Source organism: Argentina silus, assembly GCF_951799395.1.
Source record: "Argentina silus genome assembly, chromosome: 1".
In the NCBI taxonomy this organism is placed as follows: Eukaryota; Metazoa; Chordata; class Actinopteri; order Argentiniformes; family Argentinidae; genus Argentina; species Argentina silus.
This window is the reverse complement of record NC_139655.1, coordinates 2,759,794-2,773,956: the sequence shown is the minus strand read 5'-3', so window position 1 is coordinate 2,773,956 and position 14,163 is coordinate 2,759,794. Positions and strand designations below refer to the sequence as shown.

The 14,163-nt window shown below is 43.6% G+C and overlaps 1 protein-coding gene across 1 annotated transcript in view; it reads left to right on the top strand.

The window, feature by feature from the left end:
* Positions 1–2,195: 2,195 nt before the first annotated feature.
* The window catches only part of LOC310813259 (piezo-type mechanosensitive ion channel component 2-like), a gene marked incomplete at its 5' end in the record, with an annotated part of 95,558 nt that continues 83,590 nt past the window's right edge, over positions 2,196–14,163 (top strand). Inside the window, one exon of the mRNA XM_083682121.1 lies at positions 2,196–2,259. Within this exon, the coding sequence (XP_083538247.1) occupies positions 2,196–2,259 (64 nt within the window). The remainder of the gene's footprint in view (positions 2,260–14,163) is intronic.

Below are 14,163 nucleotides of genomic sequence, written 5' to 3'. Positions count from 1 at the left end.
GCATGACTTCTCTCGTCCTTTGCTAGCTTGCTGGTCATGTTATGTTTGGGAAGGTTTGGTCAGTCTGTTACAGCTGGCAATATTGCACGTCACCTTTTAAGAGGGCAGGCCTATTGGTGTAGAACTGTGAAACTGAGTAGGACTGTGGAAAGAAATATATTTGATGTTGCACGTAAAAGCTCATAGCATACTTTACTAACAGTATTGTCTAATATTGTATTTGTAGGAGGCCTACTGTGTGTTTACTTCATGTGATTGACACCTGTACTATAAAATGGAACTACAGTATATTGATGATTGACTTTCAAAGTTTCTGTTTTCTTTTGCTAGAATTGTTATACAATGTGGTCATCATAGCCAATTCAAAAGCTATCTTTTCTGGCTTGTCTTTGTCCAAATAAGGACATAGTCAGTGATACATACCCTTTGGCTTTACAGAGTTATGTTTTTACTGGCTTGGTTATGATACCTTATCCCTGTGAAGATGGTCATATCTAATTCACTTGACACTTACTTGCCCTCTCCCAAGCTACAGTGCCCTGTATAAGTAATGGGACAGTGTAGCATGTTTTCAAATTAAATCAAACAATTACTATGAGGTTAAAGTACAGATTCTCAGTTTTTATTTGATGGTATTTGTGTACATATTGGTTTCACCATTCTGAAATTACACCACTTTTGATGCATAGTCCCCATTTTCAGGGTACCCAAAAGTAATGGGACAGATTTATCAAATGTCCAAAAAATAACTGGACGCAGGCCTAAACTACGCAATGCCACTCGACGGGTCCTTTTTGCAGGAGGCTACCCATGAGGATCTCCTGTTAAACCACTCAATGCCCGATAGATGTCGCTGCTGTATACATTATCATTTGCAGGTCTACTGTAACAAGGCAAACACAAATTCGTTATACACTATGAATATCCTTTCTTTCAGTTGTGTGTTTTTGATTTAACATATAACCTTATTTATCACAATTTAACCGTAGTCAATGATTTATTGACGCACTCTAAAATGATGTAAAATGCTATCTAATCTAATTTGGCTATTCTAAAATTATCATATAATTTATGAAAAACAATGTTTGCTCGTTCAAAGCTAGTTTTTTCCTGGTATTCAAAAGTACAGTAATGAAGTCAAAGTAATATAGTAATTGCAATCTATGTGATCACAATTAAATGATAAGCACATGATAGGGAAACTATGAGGGCTATTTCGTTAATCGCCTGGGCCCTAACCTGTTGCTGTAGGCCCCCTTCCCGTTAGTCTTGTAAAATTCGCCCCAGCCTGGAATCTGCGAGCGTTTGAGTTACCTGACCCAGAGGAGGGCTTGGAATGCAGCCGCCACGCCTGCGGCGCTCTCCGGGGAGGGGCGAGCGGTAGAGGACCCGCTCACAGCCCGGCCCCGCGTCCCGAATCCACACCCCGCTCCTCCTCATTGGGGACCAGGCATCATTCCCTAATTCCTGCCCGACTTCTGAATGGTGGAGTCATTTGTCAGTTACAGGGTGGTCTTGTGAAGTTTTCAATGAGGAGGAGAAAAGTGTAATCATATGAGGTAAAGCAGCGTACAGCTGTGCATGTGGGTCTGGAGTTGGAGCGTGCGCAACCCGTTGTTGTGGAGGCTACTTGAATAAAGACAAGAGTAGCCGAAGTCACGCTTTTGAGAAACTTATTTTACCAAACGAGATGATTGACGATAAAGAAGCGGGAAGATTTCTGAACTTCAATTAATAGCCTATTCCAGACTGGATTATGAATAACTCTGTTGATTGTTTTTCGTAACTCTCTGTTCTGTTGAGCGTGGTGCTAGTTTGGTAATATTTCCAAACATTACCCTTGATCCACAATCATGGCAACTGTCATCAAGATACTGTAAATAGATTACAAAAACGTCTAAAAAATCAATGTTGTTTTTTCTGCAAGACTGTGTGCTCCGCGTAACGCGTGTTAGTTGCTGTTCTCCAGATGTTTGAGGTCTCGGATGCGGGGTGTTGAAACTAGGACAGAGGAGGCTGCCGTCCGAAAACTTTTCTCGGCTGTATGGCTTCTGGAGAGGGGCGCTATTCGGACCGAGGATGTTGGAGACGCTGACGGCACAATGCGCTCTCACCTGGAGTTTGGAAAGGACTGGACTGCTGCGTTGAGACTTCCTAAAGCAGCTGTCTGATAATATTTGATAAATCACAAAGCAATGGCTTCCGAGGTGGTGTGTGGACTGATCTTCCGATTGCTGCTCCCAGTTTGTCTCGCAGCAGGTAAGTTGTTGCCCAGAGCGGGGCATATATAGGCTTCATTTATTGAAAATAAACCCAAAACAGATATATTCGAATATATGTATAATAATAATAATAATAATAATAATAATAATAATAATAATAATAATAATAATAATAATAATAATAGATTGTTAATATCATTATTAGGACAAAATGATTGCGCAAATGCTTCAGACAAATAAACAGAGATAATAAATATCGACGTTATGAGTTCGTTGGCCATTTGTATTTGGTTTTGTCTGCTTTGATCTCTTGACATGAAATGAAATAATATTGGACAATTTTGATATTCAGGGTATACCTTACAGTATACATTATAAACAAAACACATATTTTCTTTTTATGTAGCCTAAATAAGAGACAAAGAATAATTTGTTTCTATGCTCAGATATGAGGTGAAGGGAGGCATTTGAAAACTCCGTTACAGAAGTGAGTGGTTTGTATTCTGAATGCATAAAGTAAAGGTTTGATTTGATTTGGTTAATTGCTGGATAAGGTCAGTAGGCCTATCCAGGATGCCCATACAGTAGTGCGCCACTGTAGGGATTCTAATCTAATCTAAGAATGCATAACTCCTATACAATCTGGCAGTATTGATGGCCTTGTGTGTGAGAGTATCAGCACCTCCCAAAGAGATGGACTAACAACCCTCAGAGATTCCTCTTCCTGCTCCCCTCTGGCTGGTTGGCCATGACGAGATAGAAGATGTACATCCCAGCTCTCCACCCGTTTCCCTGGAGGACAGGACTTTCCCACATGAAATGAAAAAAACAAATAGACTGATGTCAGCCATGTATCATCAATGGGTGGAACCTCCCTCAAGACAATGCTTTTTAGATCCATGTGGGCCAGTGCCCTAAGTGCACTCTCCGGGGAGAAGGGCGTGAATTGGGATGCTACACAGTGGTGTTGTATCTGGCTGAGTCCGCTATCCGTCTGATACAACTCCCACTCAGAGAGAAGATGAGCAGAGCAGGTCACTGGTTAATCAGTTTGTCCAGGGACATGTCCGTCCTCTGACTCATAGGAGCTATCTAAGTGAGTTGTTTACTCAGACCTGTACTGTATCCTGGGCTGCAGAGGCTAAAGAAGAAGGGTTGATGCCAACGGTTGATTCAGACCTTTTGTTTTTGAGTAGTATCCCATATGTTCAACCCTCCTTGCACTGTTCATTGGTCAAGTGGTAAAAGCTTTCTAAGAACGGCATCGTTACTGTAGTAAAACATTTTTATTAACCTGAAATAGACCTTTTAGAACTGTTGTTATTGTTTTTTGATTGCATCATAATGGAGAGGAATGTTTTCCACAAGTGGATAATATAATAATTATATATGCCATTTAGTTGTGAGTGCGTACATTTTTCAGTATATATGGTCCCAGCAGGAATCAAACCCACCACCTTAGCGTTGTGAGCGCCACGCTCTACCAACTGAGACACAGAGGACCAAGTGGAATCAGAATCAGGATCAGAATCAGAATTCTTTTATTTGGCCAAGTATATTTGCACATACAGGAAATTGACATGGTGAGGTTGGTGCATGGGACATAAAAAACAATAGCAAATATTGACAAGAAATTTACAAAACAGCAAAAATATTAACAAAATAGCAATAACAAATTTACAAATTTACAAAAAAGAACAGCAGAACAATACATTTTGTAGGCTGTGCAAGGCTAAGTGGCAATGAGGCTAGAGGCTGTGAAATGGGTCTGGGGCATGAACACTAGAAATTAGAATAATTTAAAATAACTATAACAGAACAGGTACTGTTTCATACTCCAACACAAAATGCTTAACTTCTTTAATGTGCCCAGTTTCTGATAACTAATATGAACTGTAAGTAGTATAACAGTACTATAACAGTACTATAACAGTACTATAACAGTATAACAGTGTGTCTTGATGTTTTTTTACACAGTTTTAGGCTTTGGTTGCAAATGATAGCCATTAGAAATAAAGTGAATGCAGAAGCCCAGATTGGCCTGGTTCGACCCAGCACCTCTGCCATTCATTAAGGGAAATGTGGCTGGAAATCTCATGTTCAGTTAATTATGTTGATTCAGAGCGTGATTACACTGAGTGACTCATTCTGAGGAGTGTTCTGTTAAGGGTGCATGAATCAAGCTCTCAGCCCTAACCTGAGGAGTAACTGCTGCAATGTCTTCTCACGTTTTTTTGTTTAGCTTTTACTTAAGTGTTTTATTGGTGTTTTCTCCTCAGAGAAACATTTGTGTTTGCTCAGTCCCCAGGATGTATACAGAGACTATAAACTTTATATAGAGTCGCGGCGTAGATGAAACTGTGCGTGGCTTGAGAGAAGGGCTCTGTGTTTGTACAGGATGCTGCCTGCAAACCTTTCAACCTGGGGCCTTGAAGTGGAGAGGCTGGATGACTTAGAGCTTCCCTGACCTCCACTCCTCCACCCCTCCACTCCTCCACCCCTCCACAGCCTCTCATCTCATATTCTCCTCTCCTCTCCTCCTCTCCTCTCCTCTCCTCTCCTCTTCTCCTCTCCTCTCCTCTCCTCTTCTCCTCTCCTCTCCTCTCCTCTCCTCTTCTCCTCTCCTCTTCTCTTCTCTTCTCCTCTTCTCTTCTCTCCTCTTCTCTCCTCTCTTCTCCTCTCCTCTCCTCTCCTCCTCTCTCCTCTTCTCTCCTCTCCTCTCCACCTTGTTGAAACTGTAATTCTGGGTCCCTCAGTGGGTTTAAATCAACATACGTTGTTTAGGTGGACGTACGGTCTCTTGATTGCCCCATAATTACGTGTTTTTGTTGCAAATGTTGCAGAGATCATTATAAGAGGAACCCTTCCCCTGATCTTCAAAGTGTGTTTTAATGGCATAGGTTGTTTTATCCAATGCACAAGCAATTAACAGTCACATGTTAAGTATTTTACAGAATCAAACAAAATGTGAGGGACGCAGAATGGCTCTAGACTGAAGCCTGAGACAGGTTGTGGTTATTGGGTCATACAGTTCAAATATGACCTATGACCCAAGAAGAGGGGGTTTTAAAGAAGCATAAGGTTTGCAGCATTGAAGAAAGCTTTGTGTGAAATGTAGAGTAGAATGTAGAAATAGTATATCAAATTGGTTTATTATTCATCATTTTCAAACCTTTTCTTTAAATGAGGTCAGGTCAAGTGCAAACAATAGAGGTTTAGTCCCCTACAATGTGTGAAAAGTACAGATAGAGGAGAAGAACATTTTGTAGGTTCTGATCACCACTCCTCTGGACACATCTCTCTCTCTCTCTCTCTCTCTCTCTCTCTCTCTCTCCGTCTCTCTCTCTCTCTCTCCCTCCCTCTCTCCCTCTCTTTCTCTCCTCCGCCTCTCTCCCCCTCTCTCCCCTTCAGCGTCATAGTCAGACTATTCATACGGTTTTATCTTAACAGTTTCCTGTCTATAATCTGACAGCACTGCCACTGAAATACACTCAGCTACCTGAAAGGACCTTTTGTGCAGACTCCCCCATCCACGCTGAACCCACAGCTTTTTCCCTCACTTAAGCAATTACACGGAGACTTCTAGAAACAAGCCAGTTGTATATCACACCTCAAAGTGTCTGGTTTCAAGAGCTAAAGGCTCTGTTTTTTCAGCATTCACTCATATCTCAAGCTAATTTATTGAGAGAATGTTCGGGTGAACATATGTAGTACAGATCTATGGTGGAGGTTAAACGCTGAGTGTGGGGTAGAGGTTGGTTTGAACGTCTTTAAATGACATTTTAACTGGCGACCCTTTTGTGTGAAGTCATCAATTACTTGAAGAGGCGATTGTACACAGCCCCCAAGATCATCATGTACTGTTGATCGTACACTATGTACTGTAGTGTACTGCAAATTATAAACACAAATATTCTGCAGTATAGGTAAATCAATTCTGACAGTGCATCGCAAACTTCACACGTTTATTGTTGTCTATTCTCTCTATCTTCAATGATTGAAAGGGAACGTCATTTAATTTAATTTAAAAAATCTACTTTTGTTTGTCTGACTTTAAGCTTGTGAAAGCTGAAATAACGAAAGAGTTACCGTGTTGATTCCGTCTCCTTGGTTGTAGTAAATTAACCATAGCTTACCTTGGTTACAGTAGGTAGGGACTTCATTTGGCTACTGTAGGCTGTCAGGGCTGCAGCTCACACGTACAGCTGCCTCCTGTCGTTTGTTTGCTTGTGCGACGTGCAGATTGACAAGCAGACGCTGAAGGCTAACAATACAGACCAGCGGAACCAGCGGTCACACTGAAAGATGTGTGGCCCCTTTGGTTGTTAACCTCTCACTTGTAGCCAAAACAAACAGTTGTTGCTTTAAGGTGTTTTACCTGATGTGCAGTACGTCTGTGGTTGTACGGACAGAGGTGCAGTTTTAGTCGTTTTGGAGCAACAAGCCACACAAGAGTTAGTTCTGGCTCATTCCTTAGTTTCAGACATCTTTAAGTTGGGCAGTTCTCGTGTAAACAGAGACCCAGAGAAATAACAGATTGAATTACCTGTGAAAGCGGAACCATTCTGGTGGGGGCAGGTGGAACAGGTGGGGCGCTGAACGTCTGCGCACACTGTTTCCAACTGAGGTTTCTGCCCATAACCTCCCATAAATTCCCCAGCATCAATGAACTGACACATTTACGCCTAACATTAATATTTAGCTCTGATATAAAAATTTGGGCAAATTATTTGGGTATTTTTTAATATGTTTTGGATAGGTATTCGTCAACAGTGATATTATTTTAATGTCAAAATCAATATTGGTCAGTGTAGACACCGCCTGTGCCAGGAAGCTGAGATTTTTCTCGGCCCCAAACTCCACCGAACAAAAAACACTCCAGAAATGAACAGTCAATATTGAAAATACTGCCATTCACCCACATTAGCCCTATGCAATTATGATCATAGATACACACCAAAACACTCTGTAAAGGTGCATGATTTCATAGCATACACAGTATATCCAACAATAGATGTTGGACGTAAATAGCTTTCACACAGGGGTGCTTAGTGACGTAGCACACTAATGCGCTTACCACATAATCACAAGGTTCCTGGTTCGATTCCGACCCTCGACATATCTTGCATGTCATCCCTCCTCTCTCTCACCCATCCTTCCTACCAATCTCTACTGTCTCTATCCCAATAAAAGCAGAAATGCCCTAAAAACATATTATAAAAAGTCTAGTTTTCACACATAAACATGTTTTCAGCGGTCAAGGCCATAGACTGGAGGGTGTCGCTGTGGAACCATACGTTAGCGCCACCGTGAAGCTGCCTATCTGTCAGTGCTGCTACAGTATTAATACAGTATCCATAACGACCAGAGGACAAGTGACAGTTAAATCAACAAGAGGCCACTCAACGTCTCTGGCCTGAGGTGAAATGAATGGAAGAGGTGAGGCGGGTCTTGATCTTAACTGCCCCTCCTAAAGACCTCTTAGTATGTTAGTAATGTTAGTATTGATTCTCAAATTGTATATTATATACTTACTATATAAAGAACAGAATAACTGGAGTCTGAAGGCTCTCTCTAATTGGCCTCTCATAAATGGTTGGCTATAATTGTGGCAACTAATCATGTCGTTTTTTGCCAAAAACATTACTCTGTTAACTGTTAGTCATCAAGAAGTGTGAAGAGATTTATTGCTATATAATGCGATTGTGGAGCAGTAATTGATATTTGGATACTCTTTGTTTACCAGAGATTTTCTGCACAATTATGGGTTGCATTTAATGTTCCTAATTACCATTTGCAGTTTCTTAAAATGCTGTGCCCTGTGACAGCCTGGGAGTCGAAGCTCTGAACAGCATGTCTCTGGTTCAGGGGCGCTACGAGCAATTGGTGACAGAACTAATCTTTACAGTATGACGAGTTTTCGGTCAACTTCTCCTTTTTCCGTTTGATGCTGAGATGAAAAGAAGGAAAGATCAACTTTTGACAGCTTCACACAGTCTTTAGGGGCCAGAGCCAATACCACCTTCTACAGGAACAAACGCATGCACGCACACACACACACGCACGCAGGCACGCACACACAGACAGGCAGGCAGGCAGGCAGGCAGGCAGGCAGGCAGGCAGGCACGCACGCACGCACGCACGCACGCACACTACCTTGCACATTATAGAATCATTAAACAAAAGCCTGTAGCATTGTATAAAAGCAAACTCTTAGGATCCTTTCTAAGACTGTCAGTTTATTAACTGAAATCCTTTCATGACTTGATAATCCCCAGTGTTCTCCTTGGCCAACATCTTATGATAAATAAGCACAGACCCTCTGTGATTGACAGGTTTGTTCACAACAAGGTATGCCTGTAGTCACATTCCACACGTTGTGTGTTGACTTTGGCTGGTTTTGTCTCTTGCAGCAGAGCCAGTGAGCCCTCTATCCAGCATTCCCTGACTGCAGGAAAGAGATATTTGATATGACCAAAGAAAATTAACATTTGACCAAAGCGCTGTTGATTCTGTATTGTTTAAACTTCTAACGAACTTCATCTCTGTATATTCTCCCCATCCATATGTCTGCGTATGGGGAAATGAGCAAGCCCAGGTCAAATACGTACACTGAAAATGTTCAAATACTTCCTGTAACTCCAAGCTAAACCAAGCTAAATCAAGCACACGTCAAATACTTTCTTTTCCCCCAGGTTTGGAAATGAAGCCAGTGAGCCTGATGTTGGTTGGTTTCAGATCCTGGCTGCAGGGAGGAATCTTCACATTATAAATGTTGTTTATACCATCCAGTACAGCCGGTGCTGAAGTGCCAACTCTGCATGACCTGGAGCTTGACAAGGAGGTAACGGTGCGTGGAAGCATGCTGTCCTGCGCCCCCAGAAAGACACGGCCGCAACCAGAGAGACAGCCAGAGCAGGAGTCATTACACCCACTCAAACCTGCATCGGAGACTCGAGCTGTAGGGTCATCATTTCAAGTGTTTGCAGCTCAGTAAGAAAAATAAGAGGGCAGCCATTTCGGTGCAGCGTGGGGCTCGGTGTGTTTGTGGTGGCACCAGTCCCGCCCCGTAGTCCAAACAGCCAGCCAGCTTGTGCTGAAGCCTGAAGAAACTGCTGCCTTAGCTGAGCCGCCTGCAGCTGCCAACGGGAGGTCACCCACTGGGGGAAGTGTTAACAGACAATATCACAAAACCACTGGCAGAGATTGTATCTACTCTATACAATAGCACTGTAGACAGAGTTGTTGAACTCATCTGAAATCCTCTCCTCTCTTCTCCTCTTCTAGGTGCCTCCCCCAATCAGATACAGTGTAGAAAGTATTTAGACCCCTTCACTTTTTCCACATTTTGTTGTGTTATAGACTTAAAAGAATTAGCCATCGATCCACACACAATACCCGAGAATGACAAAGTGAAAACACGTTTTTTGAAATTTCAGTCAATGTATTAAAATTTAAACACAGAATTACCGTATTCAGACCCTTTGCTATGACACACAATTGAGTCCATCTTAATGCAAGGATAATAGTTCATGTAATTTTGGAATTAATATCTTTGTTTTTATAGGGTCTCTGATTTGCATAGGAATCAGTTACACACTGTGTAGATTATGATGTCACTACCAACTCAGCAAATTTCATGATTTTCTCTTGATCCTGACAAACTCCCCAGTCCCTGCCAGTGACAAACATACCCATAACTTGATGCAGCTGCCACTATTCTTCACACGAGACATGGTGCAGAAACTGCATTGCATGTACTGGATTTCCAACAAACTTAATGCTTTGTTGTAAAACCAAATAAACACATTTTCAGCCACTTTCTTTGCTGTATCACTTGAATTCATTGCTGCAAACACAATTATGGATATGAGATTAATCTTAAATTAATCTTTTCCATTAAGGGATTCTTTTTGGCCTGTGGTTATAGACCAATTATGTATAGTGACTGGGATGATGTCCCATCGACTGTGCTTTTTCCTCTCCACCATTCAATTTCGTAGGCCTCAGGGTCGCATTTCTGAGCAGTTTTGTTCCTCTCCATTTGCTCAGTTTGTAATGACAACCTGATCTACACAATGTGTAATTGATTCCTATGCAAATCAGAGACCCTATAAAAACAAAGATATTCATTCCAAAATTACATGAACTATTATCCTTGCATTAAGATGGACTCAATTCAACTTATTGAGTGATCTGTTGATGACAAAATAGCATTTTAGCTATTTTTAAGAGTGCCATAGCAAAGGGTCTGAATACTTATGTACATGAGGTATTTTTGCATTTAAATTTTAATAAATTTGCTGAAATTTCTAAAAACCTGTTTTCGCTTTGTCATTCTGGGGTATTGTGTGTGGATTGATTCTATTAATTTAATCCATTTTAAATTGAGTCTATAACACAACAAAATGTGGAAAAAGTGAAGGGGTCTGAACACTTCCGAAGGCACTGTACATTCATGTTTAGAGTGAAATGCAAAATGTGAATATTAGGAAAACAAATACAATATGTCAGAAGTATTCAGGAAGGGTTTTGGCCAGGGCCAGTGCTGCCTATGTCTCTGTGGTAGATGGAGGAGAGACCAGTGCTGCCTATGCCTCTGTGGTAGATGGAGGAGAGACCAGTGCTGCCTATGTCTCTGTGGTAGATGGAGGAGAGACCAGTGCTGCCTGTGCCTCTGTGGTAGATGGAGGAGAGACCAGTGCTGCCTATGCCTCTGTGGTAGATGGAGGAGAGACCAGTGCTGCCTATGTCTCTGTGGTAGATGGAGGAGAGACCAGTGCTGCCTGTGCCTCTGTGGTAGATGGAGGAGAGACCAGTGCTGCCTGTGCCTCTGTGGTAGATGGAGGAGAGACCAGTGCTGCCTGTGCCTCTGTGGTAGATGGAGGAGAGACCAGTGCTGCCTATGTCTCTGTGGTAGATGGAGGAGAGACCAGTGCTGCCTGTGCCTCTGTGGTAGATGGAGGAGAGACCAGTGCTGCCTGTGCCTCTGTGGTAGATGGAGGAGAGACCAGTGCTGCCTGTGCCTCTGTGGTAGATGGAGGAGAGACCAGTGCTGCCTGTGCCTCTGTGGTAGATGGAGGAGAGACCAGTGCTGCCTGTGCCTCTGTGGTAGATGGAGGAGAGACCAGTGCTGCCTGTGCCTCTGTGGTAGATGGAGGAGAGACCAGTGCTGCCTGTGCCTCTGTGGTAGATGGAGGAGAGACCAGTGCTGCCTGTGCCTCTGTGGTAGATGGAGGAGAGACCAGTGCTGCCTGTGCCTCTGTGGTAGATGGAGGAGAGACCAGTGCTGCCTGTGCCTCTGTGGTAGATGGAGGAGAGACCAGTGCTGCCTATGCCTCTGTGGTAGATGGAGGAGAGACCAGTGCTGCCTATGCCTCTGTGGTAGATGGAGGAGAGACCAGTGCTGCCTGTGCCTCTGTGGTAGATGGAGGAGAGACCAGTGCTGCCTGTGCCTCTGTGGTAGATGGAGGAGAGACCAGTGCTGCCTGTGCCTCTGTGGTAGATGGAGGAGAGACCAGTGCTGCCTGTGCCTCTGTGGTAGATGGAGGAGAGACCAGTGCTGCCTGTGCCTCTGTGGTAGATGGAGGAGAGACCAGTGCTGCCTGTGCCTCTGTGGTAGACGGAGGAGAGACCAGTGCTGCCTGTGCCTCTGTGGTAGATGGAGGAGAGACCAGTGCTGCCTGTGCCTCTGTGGTAGATGGAGGAGAGACCAGTGCTGCCTGTGTCTCTGTGGTAGATGGAGGAGAGACCAGTGCTGCCTGTGTTCCTGCTAATGCCCCAGTGGCCACTGTAACAGGAAGCAGAGGCCCCGGGTCACCCAGGGCATGAATGGCTCCTATTGACACTGATCAAACAGATAAGCCTCATTTAGTTAAGTGTCATTTGCTGTTTCCTCAAGGCTGACTTGAATTTGCGTTGACTTGCTTGGCCATGTTGAAGGGTTGGTTTTTAGTACTGCACAGGGAGAGGTAGGGAGAAGGGGAAGGAGGAGAGAGCAGGGGGGAGGGGTACAAGGCGAGAGAGAGAGAGAGAGAGAAGGAGGGGAAGGCAGTGAGAAATAGACAGGGAGAAAGAAAGAGAAAGGGAGGGAAAAGGGAGAGAAGAAGACAGCTGTGAGAGAGGTGCATTGTTTAAGTTTGACAAGAGCGATCATCTCCCGACTCAGATGTAAACATTTCCCCTCTCTTCTCTCTTCCCGTCCACAATGTCGTGACGTTTTTGCCTCCCACGCTCCGTGTCAGCAGCTGGAACTATGATGTTTGAAGAAGTGTCATAAACACCATGATTGTCCTTGAACTGCACGGAAAAGGAAGCAGATGTGGGACAAAGTTTCTCTTTGCGGAGTGTATTACTTTAATATGGACTAGGATTAATCTTACAGGACAGTCCAGTGCGTGAATGCCACCATGAGACGACCCCCCCCCCCTGGTTTCATCAACTGTTTTTGATCCTACTTCTCTTGGTCAACGACCGTCTGAATATTCCGCAATGATGTTACGTTTCGCAATACGACGTCTGTTAGGTCAGCGACAGGTCGGAGGGAGCTGTGGGCGATGTCTGACGTCTGGCTCTGCCTATATGACTCACTTTCTTATCGTACCATCTCAACTCTTCAACCTGCCATGTCAGCATTTTTTCAAAAGTAAACGTTTTGAGTTGTGACGGCTTGGTGCTGCTGTGGTACTTGGCTTTTGGACATGCCACTGCATGGCTGTGAGGGTACATACAAACGGAATACCTGTTGCTATGGGCTACACGGAATGCTGGTGCAAAGAGAGATCCAGTAGGGGAGCTCAGCGGCGTAGCACACTAAGGCGCGTACCGTATCGTCGCAAGGTCCCTGGTTCGATTCCGGCCATCGACATGTCCTGCATGTCATCCCTCCTCTCTCTCACCCGTCCTTCCTGTCAATCTCTACTATCTCTCTATCCCAATAAAAGCAGAAATGCCCTAAAATATATTTAAAATAAAAAGAAAAGAAGAAGAGAGATCCAGTAGATGAAAAAGTAGAGACCTACAGGTGGCTGGTGATTGGTGGAGTCTTTATTTCACCATAAAGCAGGCCACCAGCAGACGCTGCATACAATAATTCCTAAAAACCCTTACAAAACGACTCCAATTCATCACTGTTCAGAGGGACTGACCACTTTGTTTGAAAGTCTAACGAAATATGCTGCAAACACATTTCTGCCCTATGATCTCACATCAGTGGGTGTCGACTCACTCACGGGTCCATTTAACAAGAGCTATAGGTGACCTTTTTCATAAACATAGGCCGGCTGTGGAGTGCTGCATGTCTGTGTATTTTCAGAGGTACGGCCACGCAAACTTGATTAATCGTTTAACGGAGGTCCCGCTTCACTTCATTTTTCATTTTTCAAAAGATGATAAATCATTATTAATATGGTTAATGCATTGTTTTTCTGGCCCCCAAAGCTGAATTTTGAGCAATTGCCAACCAGAGCTGATCAGCGCCCTTCAGTACAACACAGACAAAATCTGTTTGACTTGCTCAAAACATGTGTCTGCTTGAGACATACGAGAGTCGCTCACAGTTTTTAGAGCATGGCACTGTGGAGCCCGCAGTTACTTCTCACAGACTGCATGAATCAGCAAGTGCCTTTATTGTGGGAGGCACTTTTCACGACCAATCATTAATATTACCTTGACACACGAGGACCTGAATAAAGGAAAACCCTTATATGCCGCCAAGTGTAGACTGTGGTCAGATATAAATCATTGTGGTGTTTCAGAGATCTATTTATTGCCTGTGTATGTTCAGTTGATGGTTGTGTTATGTGGTGATTACTCAGTGAGACTTCATAGGACGTTCCAGCGATTGCTGTTGTCAAACACTGAAGGAATGTGCCTTCAGGAGTGTGGTTGAGGGTGAACACCTTCAGGAGTGTGGTTGTGGGTGAACACCTTCAGGAGTGTG